At 40.1% G+C, this 14984-nt stretch overlaps 1 protein-coding gene across 2 annotated transcripts; it reads left to right on the forward strand.

Annotated features, from left to right (window-relative positions):
* Positions 1–765: 765 nt before the first annotated feature.
* On the forward strand, positions 766–14597 carry LOC114646262 (lysophosphatidic acid receptor 6-like). Of its 2 annotated transcripts, none has more exons than XM_028794379.2 (2): positions 766–912; positions 10953–14597. In XM_028794379.2, exon 2 carries the CDS (start codon positions 10960–10962, stop codon positions 11923–11925), a length of 966 nt encoding a protein of 321 aa, XP_028650212.1. In that variant the 5' UTR covers positions 766–912; positions 10953–10959; the 3' UTR covers positions 11926–14597. The 2 variants fall into 2 exon arrangements, with proteins under 2 accessions (XP_028650212.1, XP_028650213.1); XM_028794380.2 differs by lacking the exon at positions 766–912 and adding an exon at positions 5753–5827.
* The last annotated feature ends 387 nt before the right edge of the window (positions 14598–14984 follow it).

Here is a 14984-nt window from a genome sequence, read left to right on the forward strand (position 1 = left end):
GATAAACACATGCGGATCTACATACATGTGCGTGCACTCAAAGTGCAACCCTCGGACCCATTACTACAAGGCAGCAACGCTATCACTGTACGCCGTATTCGTTGATTATCAACATATTTACGTTAACTGTAGCCTTAAAACGGTGGAAAAAATAATCTGAGACTTGTTTTAGTAACATAGTGCATCCGTTTTCTTTAAGCCAGACCCCTTTGTGGGATAATGTGTTTATTATTGTTTAAAGTGGTATGGGGAGAGGAGGAGGAATGCTGGGAACTGGAATAGAGGAACAGAGGGGGAGCTGGGGGGGAGCTGGGCTGCGCAAGAAATTCTTTGGCTATAAGACTGTGTTTGTTAAATAACTGTTATCAAGTTCCCACAGCAGAGTGTCAAACTCACTTGTAAAACACGAACCTGTGAGCTTTGATTCACTGCTAACCTCAATTAATGTCTGTTCTTCATTTAAAGAAGTAGAAAGCTGCAATTGGGTCTGCCCTACCTACTTTGCCTGTTCCATTCGCTAGTAAAATAATGTATGAAGTTGGAGGTGGGAAGGGTAATGGGGGATACAAAAATTACTCGAAATTGTTGAGAGAAAAATAAATAAATAACTTAATTATTCAGCTTACAACATTTTTCATTTTAGTCATCGTTGAGATGCAATACAGTTGTCTTTGCATTTCTTCTATTCCTGGAAACATTTCCTGTACTCCTCTTTGTTACCATGTCTAGTTCCTCCTGCGATATTTCCTGTATTTATAACACAGCAGCAAATCATCTTCCCTTCAGTCTCAGTTTTCACTTCGGGAGCAAAAAGAAGTCCCAGGGAGCGGGATCTAAAGAATTTGTCAGATGCAAAGCAACAGCCTCAGTGTTTTTAGTAAGAAACTCTGACTGACTACACGATACGTTCAGGTGAGCTGTCAAGGTAGAGTGATGTGTGCAAACTGCAACTTTGCGTGCGGCACTGCTCCTGATACTTTTCAGCAGGACAGTGCAATGTCACTGATTAACAGTCTGTTCAAGGGAAAACTTTTTATAAACAAGTGCATTAATGCAGAAAACCAAAATCATCGTTGTCTTGGATATGACCTGACGTCATTTTTACTGATTGGGGAAAAAAGTCGCCAAAGTCACATGCACAATTCTAGAATAAATGTCAGAAAAATGCATGTCGATCAACTCCGTACAATAGCCGCTTTCCCACCGCAGGAACCTTTTTCAAGGACAACGGACTTTTCAGAAACTCGGCACCTTTTGTAGCGTTCCCACAGCAGGAACTTGGGCCATTTATAATTCTTGGTAAATAGTTCCGGGTGCCTCTATTAGTTTCTAGATAGATAGATAGATAGATAGATAGATAGATAGATAGATAGATAGATAGATAGATAGATAGATAGATAGAAAGAATACTTTATTAATCCCAAGGGGATAGAAAGAAAGAATACTTTATTAATCCCAAGGGGAAATTCACATTCTACTCAAGGGTATGTACCTTTCGTCCAATAAGGAACCACCGTGGTTGGGGCTCGGGCTAGGGATTGTGTTGATATTTTAACCAAAAGCAATGGCGTCATCTTAAATCTGTTAGTGGTTTGGACTTTGGAGAGTTCTCATTGACGATGGAGTGTTGCACTTTACACCGCATCACTCTTTCTCCACGCCCCTGATGCACTGTGCCATGCACCGCACTGAAGCAATAAGCTCCCCGATGAACTGCTGAACGTGCCTCACTTAGCACCGCGTCACTGTTCTTTTCATGTCACACATATTTTGCACGGAAGGTTACAGTTCCTGTTGTATGGTGGGAGCACAGCACGCAAAGTGGCCAGAGACTTGTCTTGTCAATCTAGTCAACTACACGGACGTCGCCTATTGAATCAACGTTATTGTTTATTGTTAACACTTACAAGTGTTTCTAGTTAAATCATGACATCTTCCCTTTTTTAAATAACGTACTTATGAACATATAAAATATTTATTGTCCCCAAAGTTTACATATGCAACAAGTTTTTTTTTATCTTGCTGTTTTTTCACAATTCTTACACTTGAAGTTTTATTTTGTGATTTAGTTGTTATAGGTAGTAGAATCTCCGTGTCATCCGTTTGTTTCAGAGCATTAGACGACTCGTGATTATTATTTATTGCTGTTTGACACTTTTCGCAGGATTTTCAATTGTTTCCGTTGCTGACACTTTTCATCAGGATTTTCAGTTGTTTCTGTTGCTTGACTAAACTGTTAATTTGTCTACCTAAATACACTTTCTGTTTCTTCTGGTGACAATTTGTTGTTTCCAAAATGTATGATCTAGGTAGGCTATTCTGCCACCTCTTAAACAATAGCAGGATTCCATCCTGGTTCTTGCTGTGTGCACACCATCTCTCCTGGTTCTAACACAGGCAAGGAACATGCACTATGTACATTATTTGTTTCTTTTGTTTCTTGTTTAGCTCATCCTGTACACCACTGCTGGCAGGTTATGGAATCAGTAATTGAGGTGCTGTGGAAAACGTTGTCCTCAATCTTATTCCCATTAGGAGTTGTGCTGGTGACATTCCAATACCCTCTAAGGGTGTGTTCTGCAAATCTAATAGTGCCATGTAAGGATCCTTACTGTCTGCTTTGACTTTTTTCATTAGAACCTTCAAAGTTTCTATTGTGCATTCCACCATTCTGTTGGACTGTGGATAATGTGGGCTAGAGGTAGTATAAATTCCCAATTTTGTGCAGATTTCTTAAACTCTATGCAGTCCGTTGTGTGGTGGGTGTGTGCTGTAATTTACTTGAGAACTGTGGACCATTATCTGTTATTACCTTTTCAGGAATGTCAAGGTGAGCAAAGTTTGATTTCAGGAGTTTTATGATCATAGTACTTTTTGTATCGTGGCTTAAGAGAACAGTTTCAAAGTATTTTGAACAATAATCTACCATTACAATATTTTTTTGTAATAATCAAGATAGATTTTGTAATAATCAAGGCAGAATTGAGGGAGTAGTGGTGATTGAACCACTAGGGTCAAGTGACCATAATATAATACAGTTCTCAGTGTTTTGTAGAGTGCAGATGCAATGACTAAAATTGTTTAGTATAACTTTGGTAGGGCAAATTTTGATCAGATGCAACAAAGTCTAACGGATAGACTAGGATAAGCTTTTAAGCGAACCACACAGACTTTGCCTATTGAATCAACTTTATTGTTCCTTGTTAACACTAACCAGTATTCTTTCTAGTTAAATCATTACAGGGACCACAAGTGGCCCATGGCCTACATCGTACAAGAACTTATCTGTTTCTGAAAATGAAGTTCCTGCGGTGGGAAAGCGCCCAGTGGCAGACTGAGTAACAAGACCATAGGCATACAACACTTAGCAAAATGCCTAATCACCCTACTCCAATGCTATTGACCGATTCCAGGAATTTTTGGGCAACAATACTTATAAAAGATGCTAGATGAAACAGTACAGTTTCAAACACTTATCTCTCTAGAAACAAGCAAAAATGAAATGCCTTGACAACTGTAGATTTTACCATATATCTTTTGCAATGTTTAACTTGTGAAATGTTTGTTTTTAGTAGGCAATATTTCCCCTGAAACAAATCAAAGTTGCTACATTGCAGTGAAACAGCACAGGGGTCACTATAGCGACCTCCACAATAGCTTGCAGCCAGTAAATTAAAGGGTTAAACCCATCTTAACTATGTTTGATATCGCTTGGTTTACATTAAGTATCTAAAAATGATCTAATCCTTGGTTTTTAGGCACAGGGAGCATAGCAGGGAACATAATGAACTTTTAAAAAATTGTAACAGCCGTGAACTAAAGAATAGGGCTGAGAAACTGGCCATGAAAGTTGCCTCCCACAACTATTAGCAAACAGCACCTATCCAAAATCATTTGCTGTTTATGATAAAGCACTTATGATGCTCTTCTGGGAAGCATCCTTTTGCGTGGCTTGGCAGCAGATCAGATCATAACTTGAATCAGCAATTCACAGAAATAGGAAAATAAATGGTCTAGGCAGTGAGAGGACAAGGTTACAAAATGATCATGACATGTGAAGAGCTCAGAACAGAATACAAACTAGTGACAATTCCTAGGTTACGACACCACTTAGACTGAAATTCACTAAACAGAAGAGTCTTCAAACACATTCTAAACACATTGAGGGACGCAGAAGTTTGAATGGAGATGGGCAGCTCATTCCACCAGCAAGGAGCTACACATGAAAAGAGATGTTGTTTATCAGCAGTTCTGACTGGTTGAGAAGAAGCACAGGACCTCCCAAGTGTTTCCATATGCATACAGTAGATGTTGACCCATCAATTACTCTGTAGGCAAGTATGAGGAACGTGAACTTAATGCATGCTACTACAGGTAGACAATGTAGTGCTATCTGAAAAAAAGAGTGACTTGTATCTGCACCGGATGGCTTGAATCATCCGCAGCTGCTGGGTGAGACAAGCTGGTATTCCTGCCAGCAGAGAGTTGCAGTAGTCAGGACAGGGCCGTCTTAATGCATGGGCACACTGGGCAGTTGCCCAGGGGCCCCACGTGCATAGAGGCCCCATGCTAATCTATAGATGTTGTGACTTGCTGACAATAAATAAATACTTTACAATACTAAACTATAAATATTTGTTATTGTGTAACATTGGCATTCGCCAATGATTTAGTATCACAGTCACCTCTACAACCTCACGTTCATGTATGTGTACAGATCTCAAGCACTAAAGTAAAACAATATATGTTAACGTCATTTCAACTCAATTCTCTGCAAAGAAATTTCTCAAATGTTTGTGTTGAACACTTGATTAATAATAAATAATTCATAGTAATTTCATTCTGTGCCATCTCCGTCTGTATGGTTTACCAACTGAGTATCATTTATGTGTTTTTCAAGGCTCATGTTATATTGTTCAAACGTTTGTGTTGATTAATCTTTGCTGTACCACACGTTTTTCTTTAATGTTTAAACACTGATTTTGTTGGAAGTACCAATACAATTAGTATATGTTTAATTTTATCGACTATTTACATGAGTGGTTGTGTAGGTAGGGGCCCCAGTGCACTGCTTTGCCAGGGTGCCTATAATGCTGTTAAAACGGTCATGAGTCAGGAGATGACAGGCTCAAAGCCTGGTCTGTAGGCTGTGCTGCATTTGGTCTGATTTTGTGGATATTGTATAATGAATGTTAATGTGCGAGACTGAGAGATCAACGTGGGCAGTGAAAGACTGGCGGTTTTTACTCAAATGCCATGTAATATATTTTATTCTGTCAGTTAATAAGATTCAGAACAAAAGGATAGTTTGTTTACTTTTTTTGTTCTCGTACATTCCATACACAATCAATGCCATTAAATTCACATTTAAAGTAACGGGCAGATGCCACAAAGCCTGCCTGATTTCATGATGGGAATTTATGATAAAATGCAGATATATAGACTCGTAATATTTTACTATTAAGCATCTGTGCACTAAGCTTATGAAAGTAACTGTTGAAGTACTGTGGAATAAACAGGACTCTTCTTCTATATGTTTTATGTGTTTTATGTGCACGAGCATCAATTTATAGAACTACTCTGTTATAGCAATGATTACTTCTTTTTCATTTCAAAACCTGTAATGTATTGTAAGCAACAAAAAAGCGACTTCTGTTAAAAGTTCTTTAACACGAGTAAAGGAAACGAAAGCGTGCGAGCTCATGTTAGCGGATGTGCGAGAGCTGTCAATTCTATCAGGCTGAAGCGATTCAGCGCCGACGTGCTGTGCTGGAGGATGGCCTGCTGATCAACCCGAAATACAAACCACGGCTGCGCTGTGCCCCAAGTAAGTCTTTCTACTTTATTTTCTATCCAATTTTATCCGTGTTGTGAGCCTACGTTTAGAACGTTTCCATTTGATGTGTGAGCCGGTCTTGTTTAAAAGGCTGACTTTACCATGTGCGTCGCAAGCTGTCACTGCAGTTTTACCCTGGATGATGGTTCCGACTGCCCATTTCACGCAGACACGTTTTTTCTTCCTGCACGGTATTCATGCAGTTATGAATGTTACGCTGGGAAAGGTGTCTATTAATTGTGGGCTTGATCGATGTGTTTTTAAACAACTTTTAGACTTTTTTTTCCATTGGTTAAGTTGAAAGTTCTTTTAAAAATCATACTGCATATTGTTGCTTAGCACTGAGCTTTCCAAAAGCACTATATCGTGCTTTGTGAAAGTCGCCATAATTAATTAAACGCCGTATGGTATGAATTCCTGCCTCGCTCTCATAAATTCTCATTTCATTTTCAAGGGACAGTTCCTAGTAAGTCTTGCAGTTAAAATGGGTTATTAAAGGCGAATCTGAATAGCCGTATTTTACGAGGCTGTGTGTTTTTAAAAAAAGAGGTGATGATATAACAAGGAGGCGCACACTCGAGAAAGGGCTCTCCTGGAAAATCATCACGAATGTGTAAAATACTGTAAAAAAATCGGACATGCCCTCATGGTGATTTCAAGTGCACTCAAAAAACATTAATTTTACATTATATGCATTTACAGGTGCTGACCTTTCACAGAGCATAAAATTAGCTCTCGTAAATCCAACGCAAAGTGTATGATTTCACCCTTACAAACTCTAATCATTGTCTGCTTATGAAATCACTTCACGACTTTTTATAAATTATTATTTTTAATTAAGTGATGTTAAATTATATTCGTTCTTTTTAACAATACACACTACATGGCAATTAAATAGTATACAAAAAATTAAGTATTTGGAAGTAAATTAATTTGTGGAGAATTTAATACCGATTTTGCAAAAAGTACAGAAGTATTGTTCTGGTGAAGTGCTGCCAGGGTGCGCAGGCACATTGTGGAAGTTTTTCCTGAAAATGGACTTTTAGATTAATAATAACAAATCACATTCATTAAAAAAAAACAACATAATTTTAGGTTTTGTGTGGTTATGGAAGCTGATGTATGATAAACACAGTTTCTTTTATACCACCCTACACTACAAAAGCATCTTTTTCTATGTCTCCTATATTACAGAGTTGACAACATTGAGGTTACACGGAAGGTGTTATCACTCAGAATAAATGAAAAGTGGTATGGCCTTCCATATTTATATTAATGCAGTGCAAATAACCACTTGAATATTATTGATTGAATAGAAATGAGTGGCATGATGAATATAAGTTCATTCAGTAAGATATTTTTTGTTTTAAATAAATCTTTTTCTTAAACTTATGTATCTAAAGGATAATTTCAAATGTATAAATCAGAGACGGTGGTGCAGTGGTAGCGCTGCTGCCTCGCAGTAAGGAGACATGGGTTCGCTTCCCGGGTCCTCCCTGCGTGGATTTTGCATGTTCTCCCCGTCTCTGCATGGGTTTCCTCCCACAGTCCAAAGACATGCAGGTTAGGTGCATTGGCGATTCGACTTTGTCCCTAGTATGTGCTTGATGTGTGTGTGCCCTGTGGTGGGATGGCGCCCTGCCCGGGTATTTGTTCCTGCCTTGCACCCTGTGCTCCAGCAGACCCCTGTGACCCTGTAGTTAGGATATAGCGGGTTGGATAATGGATGGATGGATGGATAAATCAGAGAAACAAGGTGTATTTTAAGATTACACAATGCACATTGATTTACATGTAAATATTACAAAATGTTACAAAACAGACCCAAATATTTCTTTAAATACAGAAACATTAATTAACATATTTGAACATTTTAAAGTTAATGAAACAAAGCACACTTAGTAACTTTTCTTTCAATGGTATTATGCTTTGTATCACTGTTTTTGTTCAACTTTAGTATCTAAATCATTTCATTTGTATAATTCAGAGAAAATAAAATGTATTTTAAGTTTATTTGATTTAGTTTGATTGTAATTTGTCATACAATTGAAATGTGTAAATCTTAAAAACTGGACCCAAATATGTTTTGCAATTCATGACCTACATTTTGACTTTCTTATTTACTATCTTAAGTCAGTCAGTCAGTCATTTTCCAACCTCCTATATCCTAACATAGGGTCACGGGGGGTCTGCTGGAGCCAATCCCAGCCAACACAGGGCGCAAGGCAGGAACAAATCCCGGGCAGGGTGCCAGCCCACAGCAGGGCACCCACACACCAAGCACACACTAGGGACAATTTAGAATCGCTAATGCACCTAATCTGCATGTCTTTGGACTGTGGGAGGAAACTGGAGCACCCGAAGGAAACTCACACAGACACAGGGAGAACATGCAAGCTCCACACAGGGAGGACCTATGAAGCAAACCTGGGTCTCCTTACTGCGAGGCAGCAGCGCTACCACTTTGCCACTGTGCTGCCCACTATCTTAAGTATGAAACCTAATTAAAGTTAATGTATTATAACATTTAGTGTTGCAGTGTTACACATCTAGCATTATTGTTTCCTGTGTTGAATCTGAAGGTTCTTTCCATGTTTCTGTTGGTTTCCTTCACACACCCTATCAATGACATAGAGGTTGGCTACAATTTGAAATTAGCCTAGTGTGACTGAAGAGGTGTGTGTGTGTAGGTGTTGTAATAGACTGTCCACAGATGGTTCCTTCCTTGCACCCAATGCTGCCTGGATAGGCTCAATCAGTGCAACCCTGAAATGGATTAGGTAGGCTTGAGGAATGTTATGATCAGTGACTGAGAACTACCGTGCAGACGGCAGGGGCTCACTTTTGTCAGATTGTGAAATACAAAACAGATTAAAGCCCTGCACAGAATTTAGGATCCTTAGGAAAATTGACTTTCCATTATTCATTCATATTTCATTATTCAGAGACATGTTTGCAACATTACAGTCTAAATCCTTGTGCCTAAACCAACAAAGGATTTTCAGCCCAACACCCATGCCAACAGAATCAGCCCCATGTCTGGAACCAGCCCTGAATGAAATGGCAGCATATTGCAGAGCACTAACTCCGCCGATTTCTTCCTCCCACTGTGCAGAGACATAAAGACATGTAGGTTAGGTGAACCAGCAATGCAACATTGGCCCCAGTGTGTGTTTGGTGTGTGTGTGTGTGTGTGCGTTCACCCTGAAATGGACTGGCACCCTGTCCAGGATTTGTTCCTGCCTTGTGCCCAATGGTTCAGCACCCCAGCACCCCCTGCAGCCCGTTAGAAAATGATATGACCTAACGCATGTTTGCAGAGCACTTGGAGTGGACATAGAGAGGCCATGCAGACTCCACATAGACAGTGATTGGGTGTGGGGATTCAAAAGCAGGAGACTCTGTGTGTGAGGCAGCAGCATTTGCTGATTTGCTGCAGTACCTGTTGTGTATCTATATTGGCATTAAATATGAAAATTAATTTGTTATAATATATCATTAATGGTGACATTCCACGTCTCAAGAGCCAGCTTCTGTAGCCGAGGATCGGACCGCCAAGGTCTCCACCTTCGGCCACCACCCAACTCACACTGCACCCGACCTTCTTGGCCCCTCCCATAGGTGGTGAGCCCATGGGAAGGGGGACCCACGTTGCCTCTTCGGGCTGTGCCCGGCCGAGCCCCATGTAAAAAATTTAAGTACTTATAATTAATATACTTAAAGATAGGGTGAGCAGCTCAGTCATCTGGGAGGGGCTCAGAGTAGAGCCGCTGCTCCTCCGCATCGAGAGGAGTCAGATGAGGTGGCTCAGGCATCTGATCAGGATGCCTCCTGGACGTCTCCCTGGTGAGGTGTTCCGGGCACGTCCAACCGGGAGGAGGCCCCGGGGAAGACCCAGGACATGCTGGAGGGACTATGTCTCCCGGCTGGCCTGGGAACGCCTCGGGATTCTCCCGGAAGAGCTAGAAGAAGTGGCCGGGGAGAGGGAAGTCTGGGCATCTCTGCTCAAGCTGCTGTGCCTGCAACCCGACCTTGCATAAGTGGAAGAAGATGGATGGATGCATGGATATCATTAATGGACAGTCCCTGTTACACTTTGTTGCTAGGAGAAATCATTGTAAAAAATTGTTTGGTTTTAGTACATGACGATGCTTATTTTAGCAACTGTGCATTTTATAACCATGGGGAAGTGGTGGCAATGAGGTGTATGTACCAGTTGGTGAAAAAAACTTGTTTTCTTTTTTGAACGGTTCAAGCAGAGCCTGTCTAGCAACATGGATGTAAGGTTTCGTTAGCACTCCTCAAGAAATGTTCTCACTGCTTGATTCAAGGTGAAATGTAGTGAAGATGGTATAGCTCTTGTGGCAGGTCCTGCCCAGCCGGGTCGCCTGGAGCGACCGGGAGAGGAGCAATACCTTCCCTTGGCCACGAGAGGGCAGCGGCCCTAGTCTGCGTGCGAGCCACGGGAGCAGAGCTTGGAAGCTCATCCCGGTTGGGGCCTGTGGTCACCACCACAGGGCACCTGGAAACTTATGGAGCCCTGGAAGGCAGCACTTCCGCCACACCAGGAAGTGCTGCCGGAAGAAGATTCCAGGTACGCCTGGAGTGCTTCCGGGTGCAAGAGCAGCACTTCCACCACACCAGGTAGTGCTGCTGGGAGAAGATCATGAAGCACCTGGAGCACATCTGGGGGAGGTATAAAAGAGGCTGCCTCACTCCAGCAAAGGGGCTGGAGTTGGGTGGAAGTGGACAGAGCTTACCTGGGAGGAGCTGGAGGCGATAGAGAGAAGAAGGAAGTCTAAAGGACTGTGTGTTGTGATTACTGCACTGGGGGTTGGGTTTGTAAATAGGGGTTGCAATTAAATGCGTGTGTTTTAAGATGTTCTATGTCTGTCTGTGCTGCGGTGGGTTGGCACCCTGCCCGGGATTGGTTCCTGCCTTGTGCCCTGTGTTGGCTGGGATTTGCTCCAGCAGACCCCTGTGACCCTGTGTTTGGATTCAGCGGGTTGGGAAATGGATGGATGGATGGATATGTCTGTCTGTGTGTGTCGGGTCCAAGCATTTTCCATACTCTTTAACTATAAATGTCTTTAATTTTGCCTTTTTTCTCTTGTAGAGACACAATGAATAGGAGCGTAAATGGGAGCATAAGTCGCCCGATACAAATATTCCAGATAGTTGTCTACACTCCAACTTTTATGTTTGGATTTATCCTTAATATCTGTGCCATATGGATTCTCCTGACGAAGATAAAAAAATGGACCACACTGACCATATACCTGGTAAACCTCATCCTAAACGACTGCCTGTTACTCTTCACTCTACCATTTAAAATCCATGCGTATAAGGTGGGGATGTGGAGCCTTGGGAGACTTTTCTGCTCATTTCTAGAGAGTCTACACTTTGTGAACATATATGGGAGCATCTTGATCATAACATGCATCGCTTTTGACCGCTATTTAGCTATAAGACATCCCTTTTCAGCAAGAGCTCTTCGTTCACCATTGAAAGCAGCACTTGTCTGTGGAGTTGTGTGGATAATACTTTTTTCTGCAAGCACGGAGTCTTACAAGAACACCAGTAACAGAACTTCTTGTTTCTATGGCTTTTCCCATGAATTGTGGAAAAAGCTGTGGCTGGTTTTGATAATAGAAGTTGTCTTTGTTGGCAGCGCAATCATCATGACTTTCTGTTCTGTAGAAATAATACGCACTCTGACTGACAGGAATACCAAGCTGGATTGGCACAAACTACGTAACAGTAAATCAATTAAAATTGTCCTGGCAAACCTTCTTACATTCTTGGTCTGCTTCATACCCTATCATGTTGCTGTTTTTGTGTATTTTCTAGTAAAAAACAAAGTGATCACCTCTAATTCTGACACGCCACGCAACATTGTAATTGTTACCATGTGCATCAGCTCCATAAACTGCTTACTGGATGCCCTTTGCTATTATTTCATTTTAAAGGAACACTGGAAAATCAATAGCAAAGATGCGACAGCTCAAAGAGAGGTTCATTCAAGGTTTTTTGCCAGTATCTTCAGGAAACCAAAGGATGAACTCGCAGAAGGGATTAGTCTCCACTGAGAGCATACCTCTTAAAAATCACCAGCTAAACTCAATCAAGAAGCTGGAATTGTATATTTAAAAGCCTTCTGATCTGCATGTGTTGTAAGAGAGACTATGTGTTTGCCTCATATCATGAGTAAGATGTTTTTCACTGAGTTGGAATACATCAGCAAAGACAACAGAGGAGTGTTTGAATAATTGATATATTCAACAGCACGGCTAGGAGTCTCATCTGTTTAGAAATTGTCACCTTGTCAAGCAATTGTATCATCCACAATGTCTCTTTTAGAATATTGTTCAACGGAAGCTTTAAAGAATAGGTTTTGTGTTTTTCAAGTCAGTTATTTATTCACAAACATGGGATATATGTCTTTGCCTTGCAAAATTGTGTTCTAAAGTTAAGCATTCTGTGTAAATTAAAAAAAAAATACATCCTGTCCTGGCTTTTTTGTAACGGAAGCCAGGATGAACAACCCAAAAACAAAAGCCTTACAGAATATAACTACTGTACTCTGAAGTGGCAGAAATTTTGATATAAAAAACCTGCACTGCATGTTTCCAGTGCATGTCTGTAACAAAAAAAGCGACATGGAAATAATCATTTTATGGCATATTATCTGGATATGCACTATGCATTTTCTGTTCACTTGTGTGATAGCAGTAGCCTTCTTGGTGTTATGATTTGAGTGTGTTTTTAATTTTTCGCAGGTTTTCCTGAGGCGAGAAAATTCATCCTGATGTTTTAAGGACTTTAAAATCCAACAAGTCCAATTCTGCTTTCAGAATATTACTTAAGAGCTTCCATTTGGTAGTTGATTAATCATTACCATCTTTTCCAACGGCATTCTTCTTTGACAATGGGTGCCACCATTTAGAGATATTTGTGTCATCTGGTTCCATGGTGATTCTCCCATGATGCACAGGGGCTGCACCAGTTGTGGTGCACCACTATAAAGATTCCCCCAAACAATACCTTCTATCCAAGATTGGACCAGACCTTGTGACTTTCCTTAACACTGTGGTTGATACTTATTATTTAGAATTCAGAAGATATTCAGACCCCTTCATTTACTGCACACATTATTGTGTTATTATCCATAATGATAAAGTGAAAACATGTTTTCAGAAAGGTTTGAAAATTTATTAAAGATCCAAAACTGAAATCTCTTATTTATATTAATATGTATTGCATTAATATATTTATAGCAATTAGGCCTTTGACGCAGCACTCCAAATTGTGGTCAGGTGCATCCTGTTTGCTTTAATTATTCTTGATGTATCTAGAACTTGGTTGGAGTCCACCTTTGGCAAAGTTAATTGATTAGACATTGTTTAGAAAGGCAGACCCCTGTTTATAGAAGATCCCAAAAATCACACTCTGTGTCAGAACAAAAACTAAGCCATGAAATCCAAGAAACACACTGTGATCAATGAAACCATTTCTAAAGTTTTGATTGTTCCCAAAATCAGTTTGGTGTAAATAATTGAGAAATGGAAGAAATGTGGAACCACCAGGACTCTTCCTAGAGTTGGCCGTTTGGTGAAACTGAGTAGCAGGGAAAGAAGGGCCTTGGTCAGGGAGCTGGCCAAGAACCCAATGGTTACTCTAACAGAGCTTCAGAAATCCTCTGCTTAGACGGAGGAATCTCTTGGAAGGACAACTATCTCAGTAGCACTCCATCAATCAGGAGTTTATGGTAAAGTAGCTAGATGGAAGCCACTCTTGAGTGAAAGGAAGTGACAGTTTAAATCACTCTGAGAACATGACGAGAAAGATTCTCTAATCAGATGAGGCAAAAAATGAATCCTTTTGGCAAAACTCTAAACACTTTGTCAAAGATCTAGTATGATGAAGCAAAATCACATAATAGGAGTGTTTCTTAGCAGCAGGGACAGGGCTATTGGTCAGAATTAAGGGAACAATCAATGCAGCCAAATACAGAGAGCTTCTTTAAGAAAATCTGCAAAGCTTTTACAACGGTGACTGGAACAATCAATGGAGCCAAATACAGAGAGTTCCTTCAAGAAAATCTGCAAAGCTTTTGCAAAGGTGACTGGAAGATAAATCCAAGACAATGCTAGAATAGTTTTGGGACAAGTGTGTGGCTGTCCTTGAACGGGACAGTCAAAGCCCAGATTCTAACCCATAGAACATTTGTGGAGAGAGACCCGAAGATGGCAATTTACAGACACTTACTATCCAGTCTAATGGAATTTGTGAGGATCTTCCAGGAAGGATGGGATAAACTGTTCAAATCCATGCGTGGAATTATTTTTAAGAATGAATGATACTTTGCCTGAAAGAGAAAAAAAAAAGACATTTTGTATTTTTTCTTCTCAGTGGGATTTTTGTTTCATGTAAAAAAAACGTTTAGTGCAATTTCTATCTATTCTATTTTCCCAAACGTCAGTATTATGAAAAAGCAGATTTCTTAAAAATCTGTTTTTATTTGATTTAATTTTTGCCATGGTGGATGACACCATCTTTCACAAACCTAAGACTGTGTTTGAATTGTGTGTGTGCAGATTGGGGTTTCTTCCTACATTACAAAGCCTTTACCATTCTGTTTTATTTTCTGTCTTGCAGAAGTTGTGACTTAAAGCTGAAATAATAATAATTGTATGGTTGGATTTTAGGTGAAGTATTTGTTTCCATGTGAGTGTAATAAATGTACTTGGCTACTTTTTAACTTGTTCCTTTGTGATTTCAGCTGTTCCACCTGTCTCAGTACTACCATCCTAAATACACTGTTTGAGTGCTCTGCAGTCCCTCCATATTGCACTCAGCCTTTCTGCAATACATTATCACCTTTGAGAGGTAACCACGTACAGTTGTTTTTTTCTCTTTGGAAACCCAGAATTTCAACATTTTTTTCAACATCTTTATCTTTATAAAATATAATTTGAGCTTCTTCCATTTAATTATTAATATTATTAATAATTAATATTATTAATTATTAATAAAGTTTCGCTCCATGTTGATTAAAACACCAGCTTGTGTAGCCTAGCAGGATGACAATGAGCAAGGGTTAATGTAATAAAAAAACTCCTGAGTTTGAAACTTTGTTACTGTATCG

The sequence above is a fragment of the Erpetoichthys calabaricus genome, chromosome 2, assembly GCF_900747795.2.
Source record: "Erpetoichthys calabaricus chromosome 2, fErpCal1.3, whole genome shotgun sequence".
NCBI classification, from domain to species: Eukaryota; Metazoa; Chordata; class Cladistia; order Polypteriformes; family Polypteridae; genus Erpetoichthys; species Erpetoichthys calabaricus.

Bases quoted from the DNA above. Each gene is read 5' to 3' on its own strand.
- LOC114646262 (XM_028794379.2), top strand. From the start codon at position 10,960: ATGAATAGGAGCGTAAATGGGAGCATAAGTCGCCCGATACAAATATTC.